The sequence below is a fragment of the Gopherus flavomarginatus genome, chromosome 1 (genome assembly GCF_025201925.1).
Source record: "Gopherus flavomarginatus isolate rGopFla2 chromosome 1, rGopFla2.mat.asm, whole genome shotgun sequence".
Taxonomy (NCBI): Eukaryota; Metazoa; Chordata; order Testudines; family Testudinidae; genus Gopherus; species Gopherus flavomarginatus.
In genome coordinates, this window is record NC_066617.1 from 157,384,035 (window position 1) to 157,405,822 (window position 21,788).

General features: G+C 50.3%; 1 protein-coding gene across 1 annotated transcript in view; it reads left to right on the plus strand.

Moving 5' to 3' along the window:
- The window catches only part of METTL16 (methyltransferase 16, N6-methyladenosine), a 49,939-nt gene that overhangs the window by 20,963 nt on the left and 7,188 nt on the right, over nucleotides 1-21,788 (plus strand). The window contains exons 5-6 of the mRNA XM_050958812.1: nucleotides 712-854; nucleotides 5,363-5,432. Coding sequence (XP_050814769.1) covers nucleotides 712-854; nucleotides 5,363-5,432 — 213 coding nt within the window. The remainder of the gene's footprint in view (nucleotides 1-711; nucleotides 855-5,362; nucleotides 5,433-21,788) is intronic.

A 21,788-nucleotide genomic window follows, 5' to 3' on the forward strand; every position in this document is an offset into this window, starting at 1 on the left:
CCCCACTTACCTTCTGCCTCTCAGGGAAGTGGAGTACTAAAGTTGATGGGAGTGCTCCTGTCAGCTCACTGCGTCTTCCCCAGGCCCACTAAATTGACACCGATGCATCAATCGCAGCGGTGCCTGTTTAGTATGCCAGTAGAGACAAGCCCTGACTCTAGACTCAGTAAGAAACTTAGAATCTTGATCTCCATAATGACAACTTCAGCTTTTAGAAATACAGGGGAAGTGGTAGTGTTAGCTAAATAATTTTACATTTAAACTTTCTGACATGACCATGTCCTATGGTGCTTTGGAACCAGATGTTTAATGTTACTCTCATATAGCATCAATATATTGCTAACTCTTTTCTGTAGTCGAGTCTATAGATTTGGTTCAATTATCTGTATTATCGTACCACCTAGGAGCTCAAGTTGTGGACTGGGACTCCATTGTGCTGAGTTTCCTACAAACACAGAACGAAAAGATGATTTCTGCCCCAAAGAGCTTATAATCTAAGTATAAAACCAGATACAATAGATGGATACAGACGGGGAGTAATAACCATTACATTGTTAAGTTTAAAAATATGTTGTTAGCATTTCCCAAATAGAGTTGGGGTGCAGTGTTGATAGTGTTACTACGTGGCAGAGTGTGAAGGAGACAGCAGTATCTAAGGAAGGAAATTGTTCATTAATGGTTTAAACCTCAAACACTTTCTTTCCTGTCCAGGGAGTAAATTCTCGAAATCCTCGACGGCCCCCTCCCAGCTCTGTGAACACTGGAGGCATCACAGAGATCATGGCTGAAGGGGGAGAACTAGAATTTGTCAAAAGAATTATCCACGATAGTCTGCAGCTTAAAAAAAGATTGCGGTAAGGACTGGAGTTATAAAGGAAACTTACCTTCCTCCCCCCTCCCTGCTGTGGGAATCACATGGAAGGGACTTTTAACTGAGGATATTCTTGTTTTGGATGAAAATCCAATTTGTGACACAATCATCTTTCTTTTTTAAATAACCATAGGTCAGGGAAGTCCACTAGCTCATTTTGAGACACATTCGTAACCTTTTGGATGTCCAAGGAACACAGTTTTTACATAAAATTTGAGGAGAGGACAGCTGTTCTCCCCTTCAGATTCATAGGGTTGTTTTTGTTTTTTTTTTTTTTAAAGGCAGAAGGGACTATTATGACGATCTGGTCTGACTTCCTGCATAACACAGGCCAAGGAAGTTCACTCAATGATTCTTGCATCTAGTCCTGCAACTTGCAGTTGAAGTAGAACAGGGGTAGGCAACCTATGGCACGGGTGCCAAAGGTGGCACTCGAGCTGATTTTCAGTGGCACTCACACTGCCCGGGTCCTGGCCACCAGTCTGGGGGATTCTGCATTTTAATTTAATTTTAAATAAAGTTTCTTAAACATTTTTAAAACCTTATTTACTTTACATACAACAATAGTTTATTTATATATTATAGACTCATATATAAATGTTCTTCTAAAAATTGTTAAAATGTATTACTGACATGCGAAACCTTAAATTAGAGTGAATAAATGAAGACTTGTCACACCACTTTTGAAAGGTTGCGGACCCCTGAAATAGAATATCTTTTAAAAAGAGACCCGGTCTTGATTTCAGGACACCATGGGAAGGAGGATTTCACATCCTGTGGTAGTCTGTCCAATGATTTATCACCCTCACAATTAAAAACTTGCATCTATTTTTTTTTCCAGTTTGAATAATGCTGATTTTAAACTTCCAGCCATTGAATCATGTCACACCTTTGTCTTCTTGATTAGAGTCCTTTAGGATCACATCTCCTCTTTGTGTAGGCAAATGATAGTCACTGCTGGACCTTCTCTTTAACAAGCTAAATAGATGAAGGTCCTTTAGTTTCTCAGAGTAAGGCATTTTTCCAGACCATAAATATTCTTGTAGTTCTCTAAACTCTCCAATTTTTTTTAACTTCCTTTTCAAGTGTAGACAGCAGAACTGGGCATAGTATTCTAATGACTTCATCAGTGCTATATACAGAGGTAATAATTGCCTTCCTTCTCCAATCTGATATTCCCGTTTATATACCTGGGGATCGAACTAGCTCTTATAGCCAGAAGAATGCACTGGGAGCTCATGGTCAGGCAGCTAACTACCTTTTTTTAGAATACCTGCTTTCCAGGATACAGTCCTGAAAGTATACTCCACAGTCTTTATTGCTTGTTTGGCTATATTAAAATATATTCATTTTGTAATGCTTTGGGCAATGCTCCATTCTTTTTCAGTTTGCATTTTTGCAGACCTCTTCATAAGATGCTCTGTTTTTACTGTCCAAGAAGTGGGAGTAGATCTTGTAGAATGTACTCTTACTGGAAGGCTTATAACACTTCCACTCTGAAGATTCAAATGTAACTTAGACCAATAGGAGCTAGATCTAAAGACTTCCAAAGAAACATTTTGTTTTTGTCATCAAAAGAAATTAAGAAAACATCCGAGTTCCTGAGAGACTTTGACCTATCCAGAAGCAATTTTAATGGCGCTATGGCCAGCTAGGCAGTGCTAACTTTCCTTTTTAGAATGAGAGTGCTTGTGACAGGTGATATGAAGGTGTCGTGGTTTAGCTGAGAAGGTTGTTGTAATACCATATTGTCAGGAAACAGATGATTCCTTGATTTACAAGGCATTATGCTCACTGATCCCTCTTGTAGAGATGAATGCCGCAAGAAAGATCACTTTAGTAAGAGAAAACAAAGATTTAACAGCCATTGTCTGAGTGGCCTCTGGTACCAAAGAGCTGGAGTTGGAGGACCAGTGTACATCTATTGGCCTAATTAGATGAAGGCATCTATCTTTTATGCCTTGTGTTTCCAAAATCTGGAAGAGTCATCCAACTTCTTGCTGCTATTTAATATAAGAAGTTGCTCTGGGGAGTTTGTCACTGCAGAAAAACTGACTTAATGCTATGTTCCAGTCTTACTTCACTAGAGACAACTCAACCAAATGGCCAGAATATTGAGCTACCGTTTACATAGGAACTGAGACTTGCTGGCCCAGAGGTCGGCAGCCTTTCAGAAGTGATGTGCCGAGTCTTCATTTATTCACTCTAATTTAAGGTTTTGTGTGCCAGTAATACATTTTAATGTTTTTAGAAGGTCTCTTTCTAGAAGTCTATAATATATAACTAAACTATTGTTAGTTTACTGTGATCCTTGCCCTTGCTTTTTCTTGCTGAGTTTTCCACTGTCTGGCATGTATTTGGAATCTTTAAGCTGCACGCAGACTTCTGAGTGATCAGTTGTTAACCTGCTCCGAGAGGGGCGGCGGACAGATTTCATGTGTGAAAATACCTGTTCATGCAGGTATGTGGATCCAAATGCTGAAAGCATTGCAAATGCAATTTTCTTCAAACAGTTAAGTGTCATTGGCAGGAACATCCAGCAGGTCAGAATAGAGGCCCCCGTGATCTCTCTCAGTAGCTTCAAGTGCACTTCGCAGATCTCCAAACTTTGATACCCACAATTCTGAACTTTTTAACTGAATGAGCTTTTAACTGAAATCTTCGGCACCCATCCACTGAAATATGGACAAATCCAAGTTGCTTTTGGTGAACTTTTCAGGTTTAATTAGAAAAGAAAGCATTGGGCCAAATCGCTGGAAATCTTGAAATCTGTCAGAAAATTCTGATTCCTGTTCTTGCATGTACATTCTAATCTCAACGTCAAACACAGTGCGCTGTTCCACATGGCATGATAGTGATGTAAGCAGCAAATGAGGACTTAAAAATACCCCAGCACAGTGACGCTGGAACAATTTTTAAGATGGGGGTGCTGAGCTGTGCCCCCTCTTGCCCCTGTCTATCCCTCTCACTGTCTGGGGCCAGTCGGCCACAGCTAGGGGTGGCTGCACAGCCCTGGGCTGGTGTCCGGGACCCTGGGCTGGCAGCAAAGCCCCCCCCCCGGCCCAGTGACCAGGACCTGGGGCCGTCAGATGAAAGCCCGACTGGCAGGGGGGCCGGCAGCCAGTATCCCAGGCCAGCAGCGGAGCCCCCGGGACCAGTGGCCAGGATCCGGGCAGTGTGAGTGCCACTGAAAATCAGCTTGCATGCTGCCTTTGGCACGTGTGCCATAGGTTGCCTACCCCTGTGCTGGGCAAAGGAAGATCTTGATATTTTCTTTTTTACAGATAGAATATTCCACCTCCTTGGAGACAAAGGCATAACATGATTCAGTGACTGGAAATTAAGTCTTAAAAATGTGCATGTTTTTTCCACTTCATGTTTCTCAACAGGGTAATGAACCAGTGGAATAACCTACCAAGGATTGTGGTGATACTTCTGCATTTTGAAGTCTTGAGAAAACTATCCAGTCTTGATTTGCAGATACGCTGTAGTTCAGCCAGAAGTTACTGGGCTTAATGCAAGAATTAATTGATGAAATTCTCTGGCCTATTATGCAGGAGGTCAGACTAGTGGTGTCTTTTGGCCTTATTAAAAACAAAAAATCTATTAATCTTATTTTCAACTGAATTCTGGTTTTATTAGATTCTTCATAACGGCACATGAAAATTGGTTTTATTTATTTCTCGTACCCATGATCACTTTAAAGCATTTTTATCTCTCAAAGAAGCTGCTTAAAATATGCAGAGAATACTGCATTTCAGTAACTGAAAACTCTCTGGGTGCAAAGTTTTAACAGTGTACTTAAAATTATTCCACTGGGCCCCAACACTCATCTAAAAATTTTTGTGGAAGTGCCCGTAAAGGAATTTTGGGAAATTCTGCTGAAGAACAGATTTTTGCCTTTGGAAGAATCTGAAAGACCTGGATCCAAAGGAGACGGTAAGCTTCCAGAAGCAGAGTAATCTCTGCTCTCATCCTTCTGTTTGCCCACTGGTGAGTTATGGATTTAGAGAGCTGGAAACTGGGAGAATTAATGTATCTACATTTCTCATAAGCAGAGATACCAGGGAGTGGGTCTGTTTTCTTCAGGCACAAGCTCTTATTTTGCTACTGTCATCTTCTCTCTTCATTCCTTGGAAAGTTAAAATTGAAAGTTTGAAACAAATTATTGTAAAAGGTACTATTTTCCAAAGCACTTTATTTTTGAAAATGGGACCGTTAGAGTTGCTTAGAAACTTTTTAAAATTTTACCCAAAATCTACTATTGAAAAAATCCACTTGGATTTCTTTCCCAAAGATTTCTTTCCTTGGTCTCTTAGTTTATCCCCTTTCTCAAATCATACTGCTGATATGGGTTTGTCACTATGTTTAACTGGAGAGCATTTCCCCTCCTGTGATGCTTGCAGACCTCTGATGTGAACCCTTAGCAGTTATTTGCCATTTTCAGTTGAACTGTTTCTAAAACACTTTAATGTAAAATGTTGTCCACAGGTGGTACAGCTGCATGCTGGGAAAGAAATGCAGTTTAGCTCCATTAAAAGAAGAACTTCGAATCCAGGGGGTAAGTTTGTCTCCAAATACACTAGGGTTGCATGTACTGCTTCCTGATACTGTGCATTTGTTGCCTGTTTTTGTCCCTTAAAAAGAAAAGTTCTTCGAGTGCTTGCTCATATCAATTCCAATTAGGTGTGCGCGTGCCGCGTACACATTTGTCGGAAGACTTTTTACCCTAGCAACACTCGGTGGGTCGGCTGGGCGCCCCCTGGAGTGGCGCCGCTATGGCACCGGATATATACCGCTGCCGACCCAGCCACCCCTGAGTTCCTTCTTACCGCCCGTGTCGGTCATTGGAACAGTGGAGTGTGGCTTAGCTGACCTCTACTCCCCTAGCTACTCATAGTTCTCTTGTTCATTATTGTGTAGATAGTTATACTTAGTTTATCTGTTTATAGCATAGTTAATGTAATATAGTTCAGAAGGGTTCGGGGATTAGCCCCTTCCCCGCACCCTGTGCCGGGGCCCATGCCTGGTTCACCGGGTTTCAAACTGTGCTCGGCCTGTCGCAAGCCGATGCTGACAGCAGATCCACACGATTCCTGTCTGAAGTGCCTCGGGGAATCGCACCTGACAGCTAAATGTCACATTTGCAAGGCTTTCAAGCCACAAACAAAAAAGGAGCGGGACTTAAACAGCTTCTCATGGAGGTGGCTCTCACCCCTCCGCCTTCGGCACCGAGCGCTGGTCAATCGGCAGGCAGAAGCGCCTCCTTGGCACCGAACTGCGCCGGTACTGCCAAGGCCTCTCGGCACCGGCTGTCGCCGGCACCGAAGTCGGCTCCACACTTCTTCCTCTCCCCGAGGTCAAGAAAGACTAAGACTCCTGCTGCTTCTGTGCTGCCTGCACCGCAGCCAGAGAGCTTGTCTAAGTTGGATCGCCAGGCGCTGACACCCGCCGCAGCACCGACAACATCGGCACCGTTGATTCTGGTCCCACAGGGGCCATCGAGTCCAGCGCCTGTTAGCTCCCCGGCACGAGCCGCAGTAGAGCTTACTATCCCATCCACGCCGGAGACGTTCTCAATGGCGAGGGATCATATTGCCATGACAGAGTCGATGCTGCCTCTACCGCCGGTGCGGGTAATACAGTCTATAGGCAAGACGGCCTTGATAAGACCACCTTCTGTCGGCACAGCGGACCAGCACCATTCATGATCACGGTCCCGCAGACGTTCTAGGTCCCGACGGCGCTCCCGCTCCTGACGCCGCTCGCAGTCCCAGCACCGTTCTCCTCCTTGGTACTGGTCGCACTCGCGGCACCGGTCGGTATCCCGTTTGCCGGCCCACTACTCTCAGCATCGTTCCAGCTCCTGGCACCGTGACTCCCGTAGCCGCTCCCGACGTCGAGCCTCGAGATCTCGGTCGACCTCCCGGCACCGCTCCGGTCGCAGGTCCCGATCTTGTTCCCGGTACCGATATGCCTCCTGGTACCAGTCTCCGGTGCCAAGTAGAGCAAGGTCCGCTAGAGACAGGAACTCTGCCCAGGGCTTCTCCGCTCCTCCATGGCCATCCAGACACACTTCAGTGTCGTCCCACGCGGACAGCTGTTATGCTCAGTACCGCAATTCTGATGTACCCACCGGAGTTTTTCAGGAAGTCCAGACCCAGGACCAAGGCCCACATCAGTGGTCCTTCTGGACACCTTGGGTGTACCGTCAGGCCCAAGGTGCTTCAGTAGTTCCATCTCGCTCTGCCCCATCAGAGCACCGAGTGCCAGAGGCAACAGCTAGCCATCCCTCTCTGGCTGGTACGGAGGAAGCACCAGTCCACCCACTGGTCTCCACGGTCCCACTGGAGCAGGAGGTTGCCCAAGAGCAAGAGGCCACACAGGACCTGCTCGTCCCCAGCATCTCCTCTTCCTCTTCTCCAGATTAGGCGGTGGCAGGAACATCCTCCTCGGGCCCTCCTCCAATCGACCTGAGACCCCATCAGGACCTCCTCAGGAGGGTAGCACTCAATATGAACCTCCAGGTGGAGGAGGTCCCAGAGGTAGATGACCTGGTAGTGAGCATTCTGTCGGCAGATACCCCCACCAGAGTGGCCCTACCATTTATTTGGACCATCCAAGCCAATGCCGACACTATATGGCAATCTCCAGCCTCTATCCCTCCTGCGGCCAGGGGAGTCGAGCGTAAATACATGGTACCCTCTAGGGGGTACGAGTATTTGTATGTCCATCCTCCTCCCTGCTTACTAGTCGTTCAGTCCGTTAATGAGAGGGAGCGCCATGGCCAACAGGCGCCAGCTCCGAAGTCGAAAGAGGTTAGGTGAATGGATCTGCTCGGCTCAAAGTGTACTCGGCAGGCGCCCTACAGCTCTGGGTGGCAAATCAACAAGCCCTGCTCAGTCACTGTAATTACAACACCTGGGCAGAGGTTGGTAGGTTTACGGAGCTATTCCCTCAAGACTCCCGCCAAGAGTTCGCTGCCTTCTTGGAGGAAGGGAAAAAGGTGGCCAGAACTTCCCTCCAGGCCTCGCTAGATGCAGCCGACTCAGCAGCCAGGACTCTGGCCTTGGGTATTGCCATGAGACGCATCTCATGGCTGCAGGTTTCCAACCTCCCACTGGAGCCGCAGTATACCATCCAGGACTTGCCGTTTGATGGTAAAGGTCTTTTCTCGGAAAAGACTGACCCTAGACTGCAAAGCCTGAAGGACAATAATAGGGTCATAATGTGTTCTCTAGGCATGCATACGCTGGTGACCCAACGCAGGCCTTCCCATCCCCAGCGTCACCGCCCGTACTTTGTGCCTAGACACAGACAAGACTTTGGCAGGCGGCACGGACGAGGTGGGTGTAGATGCCAGTCAGGACCCCAAAGGGGCCAAAAGCAAGGTCCCTCGAAACCACCAGCGGGACCAAAGTCCAACTTTTGAAGGTGCGCCTGAGGACAGCATACCAGTTACAGGCCAGGATCCTTTTCCTCCCTTCTCCAACCGTCTCTCGTACTTTCTCCCAGCGTGGTCCCAGTTAACCTCAGATCTCTGGGTCCTACGCACGGTGGAATATGGGTACCACCTCCAATTTGTTTCAACCAGTCCCTCTTCAGGGACCCCTCTCATGAGCAATTCCTCTTGCAAAAGGTGCGGACGCTCCTCGCCATGGGAGCGATAGAGGAGGTACCAAAGGACGAAAAGGGCAAGGGGTTTTACTCCCATTATTTCCTAATCCCCAAGTCAAAGGGGAGGTCTCAGACCTATCCTAGACCAGCGAGGACTCAACCAGTTTATGATAAAGTTGAAGTTCTGCATGGTATCCCTGGGGACCATTATCCCATCTTTGGATCCTGGAGACTGGTATGCTGCCCTCGATATGAAGGACGCTTACTTTCACATCACCATTTTTCCTCCACACAGGAGGTACTTTCGCTTTGTAGCCGGCCGTCAGCACTTCCAGTTTACGGTCCTGCCCTTTGGCCTTTCTGCAGCCCCAAGGGTATTTACAAACTGTGTGGCCGTAGTCGCTGCATATCTCTGCCGACATCGGATACATGTTTTTCCGTATCTGGACGATTGGCTCATCCGAGGAGCCTCCGAGACACAAGTCACCCAGCATGTGGGCATCGTCAAGGACCTATTCACATGTCTAGGCCTGATGATCAATATGGAGAAATCCACTCTGGTTCCCACGCAGAGGTTAGACTTCATAGGAGCTACCCTGGACTCCAGTCTAGCCAAGGCCTACTTACCACAGTCGCGTTTTCAGGCAATGGCAACGATCATTCGAGGTCTGCAGAACTTCCCGACGACCTCGGCTCGCACTTGTCTCGGTCTCCTAGGTCACATGGCTGCCTGCACGTTCGTGACCAAATACGCCAGACTCTGCCTCTGTCCTCTCCAGACCTGGCTCAACTCGGTATACCGCCCGGTATAGTCACCATCCCCCCGAGCACTCTAGGCTCCCTAGACTGGTGGCTGACTCCCTCCCTCGTGTGTGCAGGGCTGCTGTTCCATCTGCCCCACCCCTCAGCGTCCCTGATGACAGTCGCGTCATCTCTCGGCTGGGGGTGCTCACCTCAGACGCCTTCGTACTCAAGGCCTCTGGTCATCTCAGAAACTGGCGCTACACATAAATGTCCGAGAGCTGAAAGCAGTCGGCCTGGCGTGCCAGGCGTTCCAGCAACATTTACAAGGCCGTTGTGTCTTAGTGTTTACAGACAACACAACGGCCATGTATTACATAAACAAACAGGGAGGGACTCGATCTTCCCCCCCCTTTGTTAGGAGACCATCTGACTCTGGGACTTTTGCATAGTCCACTCGATAGACCTGATAGCGTCCTTTCTCCCAGGGGTTCGGAACACTCTGGCGGATCAACTGAGCAGGTCCTTCCTATGCCATGAGTGGTTGATACACCCGGATGTTGTTCATTCTGTTTTCCAGAAGTGGGGATTTCCCCACATAGACCAGTTCGCTTCCCGCGCGAACAGGAAATGCCAGATGTTCTGCTCCTTTCAGGGTCTTTCACCAGGATTGAACTCGGATGCATTCCTAATGCCGTGGAAGAACTGGCTGCTCTATGCCTTCCCACCGTTCCCGCTCTTTCACAAGGTCCTGCTAAAACTCCGCAGGGACAGAGCGCACGTAATCATCATCACTCCAGCGTGGCCCAGGCAACACTGGTACACCACACTCCTCGACCTGTCGATAGCCAACCCAATTACCCTGCCACTCCACCCAGACTTCATAACTCAGGACCACGGCAGTCTTCGCCACCCAGACCTGCAGGCCTTTCACCTCACAGCATGGCTGCTGCGTGGCTAAACCAGTCAGAGTTGCATTGCTCTGCCTCAGTACAACAGGTACTCCTGGGTAGCAGGAAGCCTTCCTCTCGGTTAACATATCTGGCCAAGTGGAAGTGTTTCTCCTGCTGGTGTGGAACGCAGAATGTTACTCCCACTGAGGTCTCGATCCCTACCATCTTGGACTACCTCTGGTCTCTTGGCAGCAGGGCCTGGCGATATCTTCATTGAGGGTGCACTTGGCGGCCCTCTCTAACTTTCACGCAGAGGAGAGTGGCCGCTCCGTGGTCTCGCACCCTATAGTTACTAGATTTCTCAAGGGCCTGGAACGCCTGTACCCCCAAGTACGCCGCCCTGCCCCAACATGGGACCTCAACCTTGTTCTAACCAGACTTATGTCTGCCCCATTTGAGCCGTTAGCAACGTGCTCGTTGCTATACCTGTCCTGGAAGACAGCTTTTCTCGTAGCCATTACATCGGCCGGACGAGTTTCCGAGCTTCGTGCTCTCACGGTGAACCCACTGTATACTGTTTCACAAGGACAAGATACAGTTGCGACCATACCCAGCATTCCTCCCTAAGGTTGGCTTCCGCCTTTCATGTTAACCGGGAGAAAAATGTCCTGGTCTTCTTCCCGAAGCCTCACTCATCACAATGGGAGCAACAGTTGCACTCCCTGGACGTCCGTAGAGCGCTCGTATTTTATATCAAGCGGACAAAACCATTTTGTAAAACGTCCCACCTCTTCGTCGCAGTGGCGGACAGAATGAAGGGTCTCCCTATCTCATCCTAGAGAATTTCGTCTTGGGTGACGACGGCATGCAGCCATACTTGTTATGACTTGGCTCCCTCGGGCCACCTCACCACGCATTCTACCAGGGCTCAGGCTTCGTCTGCCGCCTTCCTGGCTCATGTACCTATCCAAGAGATATGTCGTGCAGCTATCTGGTCTTCGGTCCACACCTTCACTTCACATTATGCTCTGGTTCAACAGTCCAGAGATGATGCAGCCTTTGGCTCAGCAGTTTTGCATTCTGCAACATCTCACTCCGACCCCACCACCTAGGTAAGGCTTGGGAATCACCTAATTGGAATCGATATGAGCAAGCACTCAAAGAAGAAAAGACGGTTACTCATCTTTGTAACTGTTGTTCTTTGAAATGTGTTGCTCATATCCATTCCAAACCCACCCTCCTTCCCCACTGTCTGAGTAGTCGGCAAGGAGGAACTGAGGGGTGGCTGGGTCTGCAGGGGTATATATCTGGTGCCATTGCGGCGCCACACCGGGGGCACCCAGCCGACCCACCGAGTGTTGCTACGGTAAAAATCTTCCGATGAGTGTGCATGCGGCGCGTGCACCTAATTGGAATGGATATGAGCAACACATCTCGAAGAACAACAGTTACAAAGGTGAGTAACCGTCTTTTTCTTACAAGTTACTGAACTATAGTTCTTTGGAAAGTGCTTTTGTATTATGGAGGCCCTAGTAGCAACTCCGAAGTTGAGGTTAAGGAGAGTTTTGAACTTAAAGCAGGGATTCAACCTCTTGTATGAGAAGGCACTGTATTCTCCAAGTTTTCAGCACTGATTTTTTTGAGAATTTGCAAGAGCTGTTTTTCCTCAGTTAATTTGTATGCTATAAATATATTGGCTCTAATTAATTCAGTATGAGGACAGTACATATATTAAGAGTCATCATTGGTAAGTTACTTGATGATCTTTAGACTTAACAGGACACTGAATTGGCTCCTTGTGTTTTAAGGATCAGGTGTCTTACTCCTTCCACACACAGCCTTGTCTCAGTGGGTTCCCTTAGAAGCAGGAGAGTCTGAGTAATGCTGTATATATTCAGTGGAAGAGTTACCCCCACTTAACACGCAGGCATGGGGGACGTAGGCAGCAATAGAATCTTCCTGAACAGTGAGCTGTATAGCATTATCTGCCACTAGCAAGGAGTAGATAGCAGAATTCACACCTGCAAAAAATGTTTCTGGTGGTTGTAATAGGTTCCCCCTGGGGTGCCACTTGAAACTCGGGTATCACTGAGCTCACCTTTTCTGCCAGCCTGGACTCCCTTATACTGTCCTGCTGAGCCAGGCCCTCAAGGCTCCTCCAGTGCGCACACACAGGTAGGGGAACATCCAGCTGCAGAAAGACACAGACACTGAGATCAGTTCTGCTTGGGATGGCTTAGCTAAGGAACTGGCCAGCACTCAAGTGCACACCCCCTCTGGAGTGTAAACCCAAAATTGTATCATCTTGCACTGCACAGAGGACTGTATAGCATAAGCTCATAAAATTCACTTCCTCCCTTAATGTGGAGGAAGATATGCACAACATTTTGTCTCCCAGTTATGAATTCCACAAACTGGTTTTAGAGAACACAAGAACAAGTTTATTAACTACAAAAGATAGATGTTAATTGATTATAAGCGTTAGCAAACAGATCAAAGCAGGTTACCTATCAAATGAAACAAACGTGCAAACTAAGCTTAAGATACTAAAGAAACTGCTTACAAACAGTAATTTCTCACCCTAAATGTTGTTGTTCTTCGAGTGATTGCTCACATCCATTCCAGTTAGGTGTGCGCGCCGTGCGTGCACGTTCGTCGGAAACTATTTACCCTAGCAACTCCAGTGGGCCGGCAGGTCGCCCCCTGGAGTGGCGCCGCCATGGCGCTCAATATATATCCCTGCCGGCCCACCCGCTCCTCAGTTCCTTCTTACCGCCGTGTCGGTCGTTGGAACTGTGGAGCGCGGCATAGCTGTCCTCCATGTCCCTAGCTCTCCTTGTTATCTCTCGTTATCTCTCACTATTGTTATAGTTGTTAGTTAGATTGTTAAGTATAGATAGTAAGTAATTAAGTGTAAATAGTGTAGTAAATAGTTGTTCGCCGGGGGCTCTAGCCCTTCCCGGCACCCGGCACCGGGCTCATGCCTGGTTCGCCGGGCTTCAAACAGTGTGCGGCCTGCAAGAAGCCTATGCCTACCAGCGACCCCCACGATGCGTGCCTGAAGTGCCTGGGGGAATCGCACAGATCGGACAAGTGCCGCATCTGCAAGGCTTTTAAGCCAAGGACAAAAAAGGAGAGAGATCAAAGACTCCGGACTCTCCTTATGGAGGCGGCACTTGACCCGGCGACTTCGCAGGCCGTGATCTCGGCGCCGGCACCGGATCATACCGGCACCGGAAAGACTCCCCGGCACCGACCTTCTCCGGCACCGGGTGCAGAACCAAGACCGTCAGCGTCTGCTACTCCGGCCAGGCAGACCCGACTGGAGCGCCCAGCCTCAACATCGGCCGCGGCGCCGCCGGCACCGTCGACTCCGGGCCCAGCGGGTCCGTCGAGTCCGGTGCCGCCAAGCTCCCCCATAAGGTCTGGGGTTGAGATATTGGTCCCGTCCACGCCGGAGACCTTCGCCTCGGCACGGGACCTCATTGCCTTAACAGAGCCTACTCAGCTGCCACCCCCGGTACCTCCGGTGCGGGTCGCATCTAGAGGCAAGCCCATGATGTCGGCACCGTCTCGGGACTCGCGCTCGCGGTCCAGGTCCTGACGTCACGGCAGGTCGAGATCTCATCGCCGCTCGCAGTCCCGGCACCGCTCCCCTCGGCGGTACCGGTCGCACTCGCGGCACCGGTCGACCTGAAGGCGGTCGCGGTCGGACTCCAGCCGCCGATACCGGCACTGTGACTCCAGGAGCCAGTCCCGCCGTCACTCGCCGCACCGGTCGACCTCCCGGCACCGAGCTGGTGGCAGGTCCCGGTCCCGGTCGACCTCCCGGCACCGAGCTGGTGGCAGGTCCCGGTCCCGATCCCGGCACCGAAGCAGCGGCCGGTACCGGTCCAGATCCCGGCACCGAGACAGAACCCGGTCCCGGTCCCAGCACCGCTATGACTCCCGGTACCGATCCCCGGCACCGAGAAGATCGTCGCTGCCGACCCGCGCAGACCCTTACCAGCCAGGGTCGGCCCCGCCGTGGCCTTCTAGACAGCCGTCGGTCTCCTCACAAACGGACAGCGGGTATGCGCTGGGCATCGACCGGCAGGCGGCGCTCTTTCAGGACCCGCCACAACACGACCAAGGCCCGCAGCAGTGGGGATTTTGGACCCCATGGGCATACCATCAAGCCCAGGGCTCCCAACAGCTTCCTGCTAGGCCTGCGACGGCGGAGCACAGGGTGCCGGAAGCCTCGTTGTCTCGCCCCCCTCCCTCCCCGGATGGAGAGGAAGGGTCCAAGCAGCAAGACTCCGCTCTGGCTCCTGAGACAGAGGCGAGGGCCGAGGGGGACCCCCCATTAGACACTCTCTTGCCGGGGGTCTCCTCATCCTCCTCCCCTGATGAAGCGGTGGCTGGCACCTCCTCCAGTAGCCCCCCCCCCGCTGGATCTCAGGGCGCACCAAGACCTCCTCAGGCGGGTAGCTCAGAATCTGAGCCTACAAGCCGAGGAGGTCTCGGAAATCGAGGATCCGATTGTTACCATCCTCTCATCGGACGCTCCCACCAGGGTCGCCCTACCCTTCATAAGGACCATCCAGGCCAACGCCAATACTATCTGGCAGTCACCGGCCTCCATCCCCCCTACGGCGAGGGGCGTCGAGAGGAAGTACATGGCCCCCTCTAAAGGCTATGAGTACCTCCATATACACCCGACACCGTGTTCCCTGGTGGTACAATCGGTAAATGACAGAGAGCGTCATGGGCAGGAAGCTCCAGCCCCCAAATCCAGGGAGGCCAGGCGAATGGACCTCCTTGGACGCAAAGTATACTCGGCTGGGGCGCTGCAGCTCAGGGTTTCGAACCAACAAGCCCTGCTCAGCAGGTACGCTTTCAACTCATGGGTGGCAGCGGACAAATTTAAAGAGCTGCTGCCGCAAGACGCCCGCCAGGAATTTGCAGCCATCTTAGATGAGGGCAAGAAGGTTGCACGTACATCTTTGCAAGCTTCTTTGGACGCTGCAGACTCGGCTGCCCGCACCCTCGCGTCGGGGGTAACGATGCGCCGTATCTCCTGGCTGCAGGTCTCTGGCCTTCCTCCGGAGCTCCAACATACCATCCAGGACCTCCCGTTCGAAGGCCAGGGCCTGTTTTCCGAAAAGACAGACCCCAGACTTAAGAGTCTAAAGGACAATCGGGTCATTATGCGCTCCCTCGGGATGCACACACCGGGAACGCAACGCAGACCCTTCCGGCCACAGCAGCAACAGCAACGCAGGCCATATTCCCAGTTCCGCCAACGGCAGGACCTTAATAGGCGCCGTGGCAGGAATGGAAGGCGCAGGCATTCGGGGAACCAAGGGGGGCAGAACCAAGGCTCCTCTAAGCCCCCGCCTGGACCCAAGCCTTCATTTTGAAGGTGCACCCGAGGGCGCAGTAACAGTTTCCCCCATGGATCCTTCCCCCCCGTTTTCCAACCGCCTTTCGTTTTTCCTCCCGGTGTGGACCCAAATAACATCGGACCGCTGGGTCTTACGCACGGTGCAGACGGGATACCGCCTGCAGTTTGTATCATTTCCTCCTTCCCGCCCCCCTTCCTCGTCCCTCTTCAGGGACCCCTCTCACGAGCAATTCCTTCGGCAGGAGGTACAGACGCTCCTCAGCAAAGGAGCTATAGAGGCGGTTCCGGAAAACGAGAAAGGCAAGGGGTTTTATTCCCGTTACTTTCTTATCCCCAAGGCCAAGGGAGGCCTCAGGCCTATCCTTGACTTGCGAGAGCTCAACAAGTACCTGGTGAAGTTGAAGTTCCGCATGGTATCCCTGGGGACCATTATCCCATCCCTGGATCCGGGAGACTGGTACGCCGCCCTCGACATGCAGGACGCTTATTTTCACATTGCCATTTGGCCACACCACAGACGTTTCCTTCGTTTCGTGGTGGGCCCCCTTCACTACCAATTTGCAGTCCTCCCATTTGGCCTTTCTACGGCCCCGAGGGTATTTACAAAATGCATGGCAGTTGTTGTGGCACATCTTCGACACAGTCGTATCCACGTGTTCCCTTACCTAGACGATTGGTTAATTCGGGGCACGTCGGAATGGCAAGTTTGCAGCCATGTCTGCGTGATCACCGGCCTGTTTGCTACTTTGGGCCTCTTGATAAACATGGACAAGTCCACCCTGATCCCCACGCAGAGGGTGGAGTTCATCGGGGCCGTCCTGGACGCCACCGTGGCCAGGGCTCTTCTGCCGTTGCAGAGGTTCCAGGCATTGTCGGCGATCATTCAACGACTGCGGGCAGCCCCCTTGACATCAGTGCGGACATGTCTAGCCCTGTTAGGCCACATGGCAGCTTGCACCTTTGTGACCGGTTATGCTCGGCTCCGCATGAGGCCCCTCCAGTTGTGGCTCATCGATCATTACCGGCCGGCAAGACAGCCACTAGACATGCTGATCACGATCCCCCAAGGGGTGTTAGATTCTCTCGACTGGTGGCTAGACCAGTCCGTGCTGTGTGCGGGGCTCCCTTTCCACCCACCTCAGCCCTCGGTGTCCCTGACAACGGATGCCTCAGATCTAGGCTGGGGGGCCCACCTGGGAACCCTGAGAACGCAGGGCCTGTGGTCCCCGAAGGAGGTGAGGTTGCACATCAACATGCGGGAGTTGAGAGCGGTCCGCCTTGCTTGTCAAACGTTCTGCCATCAGCTTCAAGGTCGTTGTGTCGCGGTGTTTACCGACAACACGACGACCATGTACTATATCAACAAGCAAGGCGGCACCAGATCCTCTCCCCTGTGTCACGAGGCGATGCGACTCTGGGACTTTTGTGTAGCCCACTCCATTCACCTCACGGCTTCCTTCCTCCCCGGAGTACGGAACACGCTGGCGGATCGCTTGAGCAGATCCTTCCTATCGCACGAGTGGTCCCTTCGCCCGGACGTCGCCCTCTCCATCTTCCAGAGGTGGGGTTATCCCCGTGTGGACCTCTTCGCGTCCGGGGGGAACAAGAAGTGCCAGGCGTTCTGCTCCTTTCAGGCATGGGAGCCCGGGTCGATAGCGGATGCCTTCCTTATTCCGTGGTCGACCCACTTGTACTACGCGTTTCCCCCGTTTCCTCTGGTTCACAAGGTCCTTCTGAAGGTGCGCAGGGACAGGGCTCGCGTGATCATGGTAGCCCCAGCGTGGCCCAGGCAGCATTGGTACCCCATGCTGCTGGACCTGGCCATAGCCGACCCAGTTCCCCTGCCCCTTCACCCGGACCTGATTACCCAGGAGCACGGGACCCTCTGTCACCCGGACCTGCAGTCGCTGCACCTAGCGGCGTGGTTCCTGCGTGGCTGACCGGCTCTGAGCTGCGCTGCTCCACACCGGTGAGGGAGGTGCTTTTGGGCAGCAGGAAGCCTTCCACGAGAGCGACATATTCGGCCAAGTGGAAGCGTTTCTCCTGTTGGTGCGTGGAGAGAAATCTCCGCCCTATGGAAGTTTCGGTGGCCAATATCTTAGACTACGTTTGGTCCCTCAAACAGCAGGGTCTGGCGATATCGTCGTTGCGAGTCCACCTGGCAGCTATCTCCACCTTTCACCCGGGTGCGGATGGTCGCTCTGTTTTTTCTCACCCAACGGTGTCTAGATTCCTTAAGGGACTGGAACGTTTATACCCTAACGTCCGACTCCCTGCTCCAACCTGGGATCTTAACTTGGTGTTGTCTCGGCTCATGGGACCCCCCTTTTAGCCGTTAGCTACTTGCTCCCTGCTTTACCTCTCTTGGAAGACTGCCTTTTTAGTAGCTATCACCTCAGCTAGGCGGGTGTCGGAACTCCGGGCCCTTGTGGTAGACCCCCCGTATACAGTCTTCCACAAAGATAAGGTGCAGCTGAGGCCACACCCTGCCTTTCTCCCCAAGGTAGTCTCGTCCTTCCACATCAGCCAAGAGATATTCCTTCCGGTTTTTTTTCCCGAAACCTCACTCCTCAGGCAGGGAGCAGCAGCTCCACTCGCTTGATGTCCGTAGGGCTCTCGCGTTCTGTGTGGAGAGGACCAAGCCCTTCCGCAAATCCCCCCAGCTTTTCGTGGCGGTAGCGGACCGCATGAAGGGGCTTCCTATCTCCTCCCAGAGGTTATCCTCATGGGTAACGTCCTGTATCAGGACCTGCTATGACTTGGCCCACGTCCCTACGGGCCGGGTGACTGCGCATTCTACCAGGGCGCAGGCATCGTCGCTGGCTTTCCTCGCCCGTGTGCCCATCCAGGAAATCTGTCGGGCAGCGACCTGGTCGTCGGTCCACACCTTTGCTTCCCACTACGCCCTGGTCCAGCAGTCAAGAGAGGATGCGGCCTTCGGATCTGCAGTGCTCCATGCCGCTACTTCTCACTCCGACCCCACCGCCTAGGTATGGCTTGGGATTCACCTAACTGGAATGGATGTGAGCAATCACTCGAAGAAGAAAAGACGGTTACTCACCTTTGTAACTGTTGTTCTTCGAGATGTGTTGCTCACATCCATTCCACACCCGCCCTCCTTCCCCACTGTCGGAGTAGCCGGCAAGAAGGAACTGAGGAGCGGGTGGGCCGGCAGGGATATATATTGAGCGCCATGGCGGCGCCACTCCAGGGGGCGACCTGCCGGCCCACTGGAGTTGCTAGGGTAAAAAGTTTCCGACGAACGTGCACGCGCGGCGCGCACACCTAACTGGAATGGATGTGAGCAACACATCTCGAAGAACAACAGTTACAAAGGTGAGTAACCGTCTTTTTTAGGCAGGTTGCAGAGATTCTTGATGGCAAGCTGCTCTTGCTTGAAGCTTAAAATTCCAGGTATTTCTTTCACAGGCCATACACCTTCCCAGCCTGGGTTCAGTCCTCTTCTTCCCACCCACCCTCTTTATTTCTTAGATGTTTCCATCTGTCATCCTGGGCTGGATTCAGTGAAGAACAGCTCTTGATTGTCCCTTCCCTGACTTAAATAGGTTTTACATATGTCAGGAGCCCTTTGTTTCCCAGAGTGGTGTGTCATCGTCCTCCTCTCTCCTCCCTCCCCCAAAAAAACCCAACCAAACAAACAACTGTTATTCTATCATGAAGTCCAGTACCAGGTGATTTGATCACATGATCCTGCAGTGTCAAAGCAGTCATGGGTCAGATGCTGTTTGTAGCATCCCAGGAAAGCTCTTCAGGAAGGTGGGAATTAAGCATATTCAAAGACCTGTTGTTCTGCCTAATGGTCTATTGACTTGTCCCCAGCTAGCCAGCCAGACTGATTGCATTTTGTCTGATGGGTGTTCCCCAGGTGGAGACACTTTTGTAGTACAGATGTATTGTCAATATTCCTAACTTTAGATAAGAAAAAGATACAGCATACAAATAGGATAATCATATTCAGTAAAACATAACTTTTTCAATGATACCTCACGTGACTTATCTTATGTAAAATATATCTTAGTTATGCCATAATCACATTATGACAATATCTCTATGAAGAATATTGGGGTGACGGGGAGAAATTCACAGTGGCATCTTCTCCCAGGATATACTATTTTATTTAAATGTTTATGTTGGGGGAAAATAAATGGAAGACATGACTTCCACTACATGCTCATAAATCCTTTAAAAGACTTGGAAATAATTTTTAAAAAAATACGTGGGCTGTTAAGGCTGCTTCTAACTGCAAAGATGCAGTGCACTAAAATAAGTGATCTGAAGAATTGAGGTGCTTCAGATAGTCATATCTCATTCCTTTCCTATAACTCCATTATTTGTCTAATTTCATGCCTTCCACCCTCTACACTTCACAGAAATGGCACTCACCAAAGTCTCTAATGACCTCTTCCTGGTCAGATTTCAGGGCCAGTGCTCCACTGTCTCATCCTTGACTTGTTGGCTGCATCTGACACTGTTGATCTTATTCTTCTCACAATCCTGCCCTCTCTGGGCTCTGTCCTTGGCTCCCTCCTTTTTTTTTTTCTTTTTTCTTTACCTTTTTCTATGGATTATCTCTTGCACAAATATGGTTTTGAATACCATAGTGGTGGTGATTGGCAAATCTCTCTCTCGCTCTTTCCATTTTGAAATCTGAGCCCGTCTTTGTTCATCTCCTTATAGATGTCCAGCCATCAGCTGAAGCTTAACATCACCAAAATGGAATTCCTGGTCTTCCCTCAAAACCCTTCCCTCTCTGCTTCTGTATCACTATGGACACTGTGACCATCCTCTCTGTGGCTCAAGCTTGTAATCTTGACTTCATCTTTGACTCAACTCTCTTTTTGTTTTACACTTCCAGGATGTGTCTAAATCAGTGATTCTCAAACTCTTGTATTGGTGACCCCTTTCACACAGCAAGCCTCTGAGTGTGACCCCCCCCCCATCAACAAAACCACTTTTAAAAAGTATTTAACCCTCTTATAAATACTGGAGGTGAAGCGATATTTGGGCTGGAGGCTGACAGCTCACGATCCTGAAGTAATAACCTTGTGACTCCCTGAGGGTTGCCACCCCTAGTTTAAGAACCCCTGGTCTAAATTATGATGTGTTTTCCTGCACATCTCCAGATCTGACCCCTCCTTTGTGCCTACACTGGTAAAACTCTCGTCCATGCTGTAATCTTCTCACGCCTTGACTACTGCAATTTCCTTTTCTTCTGGCCTTGACGCTTGCAGCCTCACTTCCTTGAAGTCTATTCACATTGCTGCTGTTAAGATCATGTTGGCTCAACGCATTGTCATCCTGTGTTTAGTTCCTCCTCTGGCTTCCCCTGTTCCACTATATCAGATTCAAACTTCTCAAAGCCCTTCACAACCTAACTCTGCCCTATCTATCTGACCTTGTATCTTACAGTAAGGTTCATACCCACCTTACCTTCATCGGTGATGCCAGCCCCCAAAACCCAGTTCTGTACTCTGGTAAGTACTTCTGTGTGAAATGTGCTCAGTCAGAATCCATCAGAATTCATCTTTTCAGAACTCACCTCTTGTATAATGTTTGCAGGAAAGTACAACCAGATAATGGCTGTACAGGTGGCAAATTGTGATTACTGCTTTTCATTGGCTAAGAATTGTGCCTATTCTCCTTTGTTTTATCTTGTCTCCTTCATTCCACCCTTGCCCACATGTCTCATCCACCTGTTACGTTTTGTCTCTTTAGTTTTGTAAACTTTTTGGGAAAGAGACTGTCACTTGCTCTGCCCTGGCCTGGTTGACCTCTAGGTGTTACAGGAATGCGAATTAAAAAAAAGACCACTTCTGTGAAGAGCTGCTTATCTAAGAAAAGAAGAGTATGCAATACTAGGTTTTTTTTCCTCTTTCTTTCTTATTTTTAATTGTTTTTATTTAATTCTATGTTTAAATTCACTATGTTCATATGCAAGCTTGAATCAGATTCAACCCTCTTTGTTCTTAATGCCTTTGGTAGAAAACTAACCCTTATCATTCACCTCCATGAGCTCATGCTTTCTACCTCCAGCTATTTCACTGTCTCTCTCAAGCTCGAGTTATTGCCTCTCTGTTCCCATGGCATGAAACAAGTACTGGAGAGTTTGTCTTGCTGATCTCCTTAAATGCAAGGGAATATGTGTGTACATGAGGTATTCCTTCTCCTTCACTAGGGAAGTCCGAGTTCTTTTATAGTCCACCTACTAGGGAGGAGGTGGTGGGGTCTCCTACCTTGTGTGATGGAGGGTGGAAGAGGG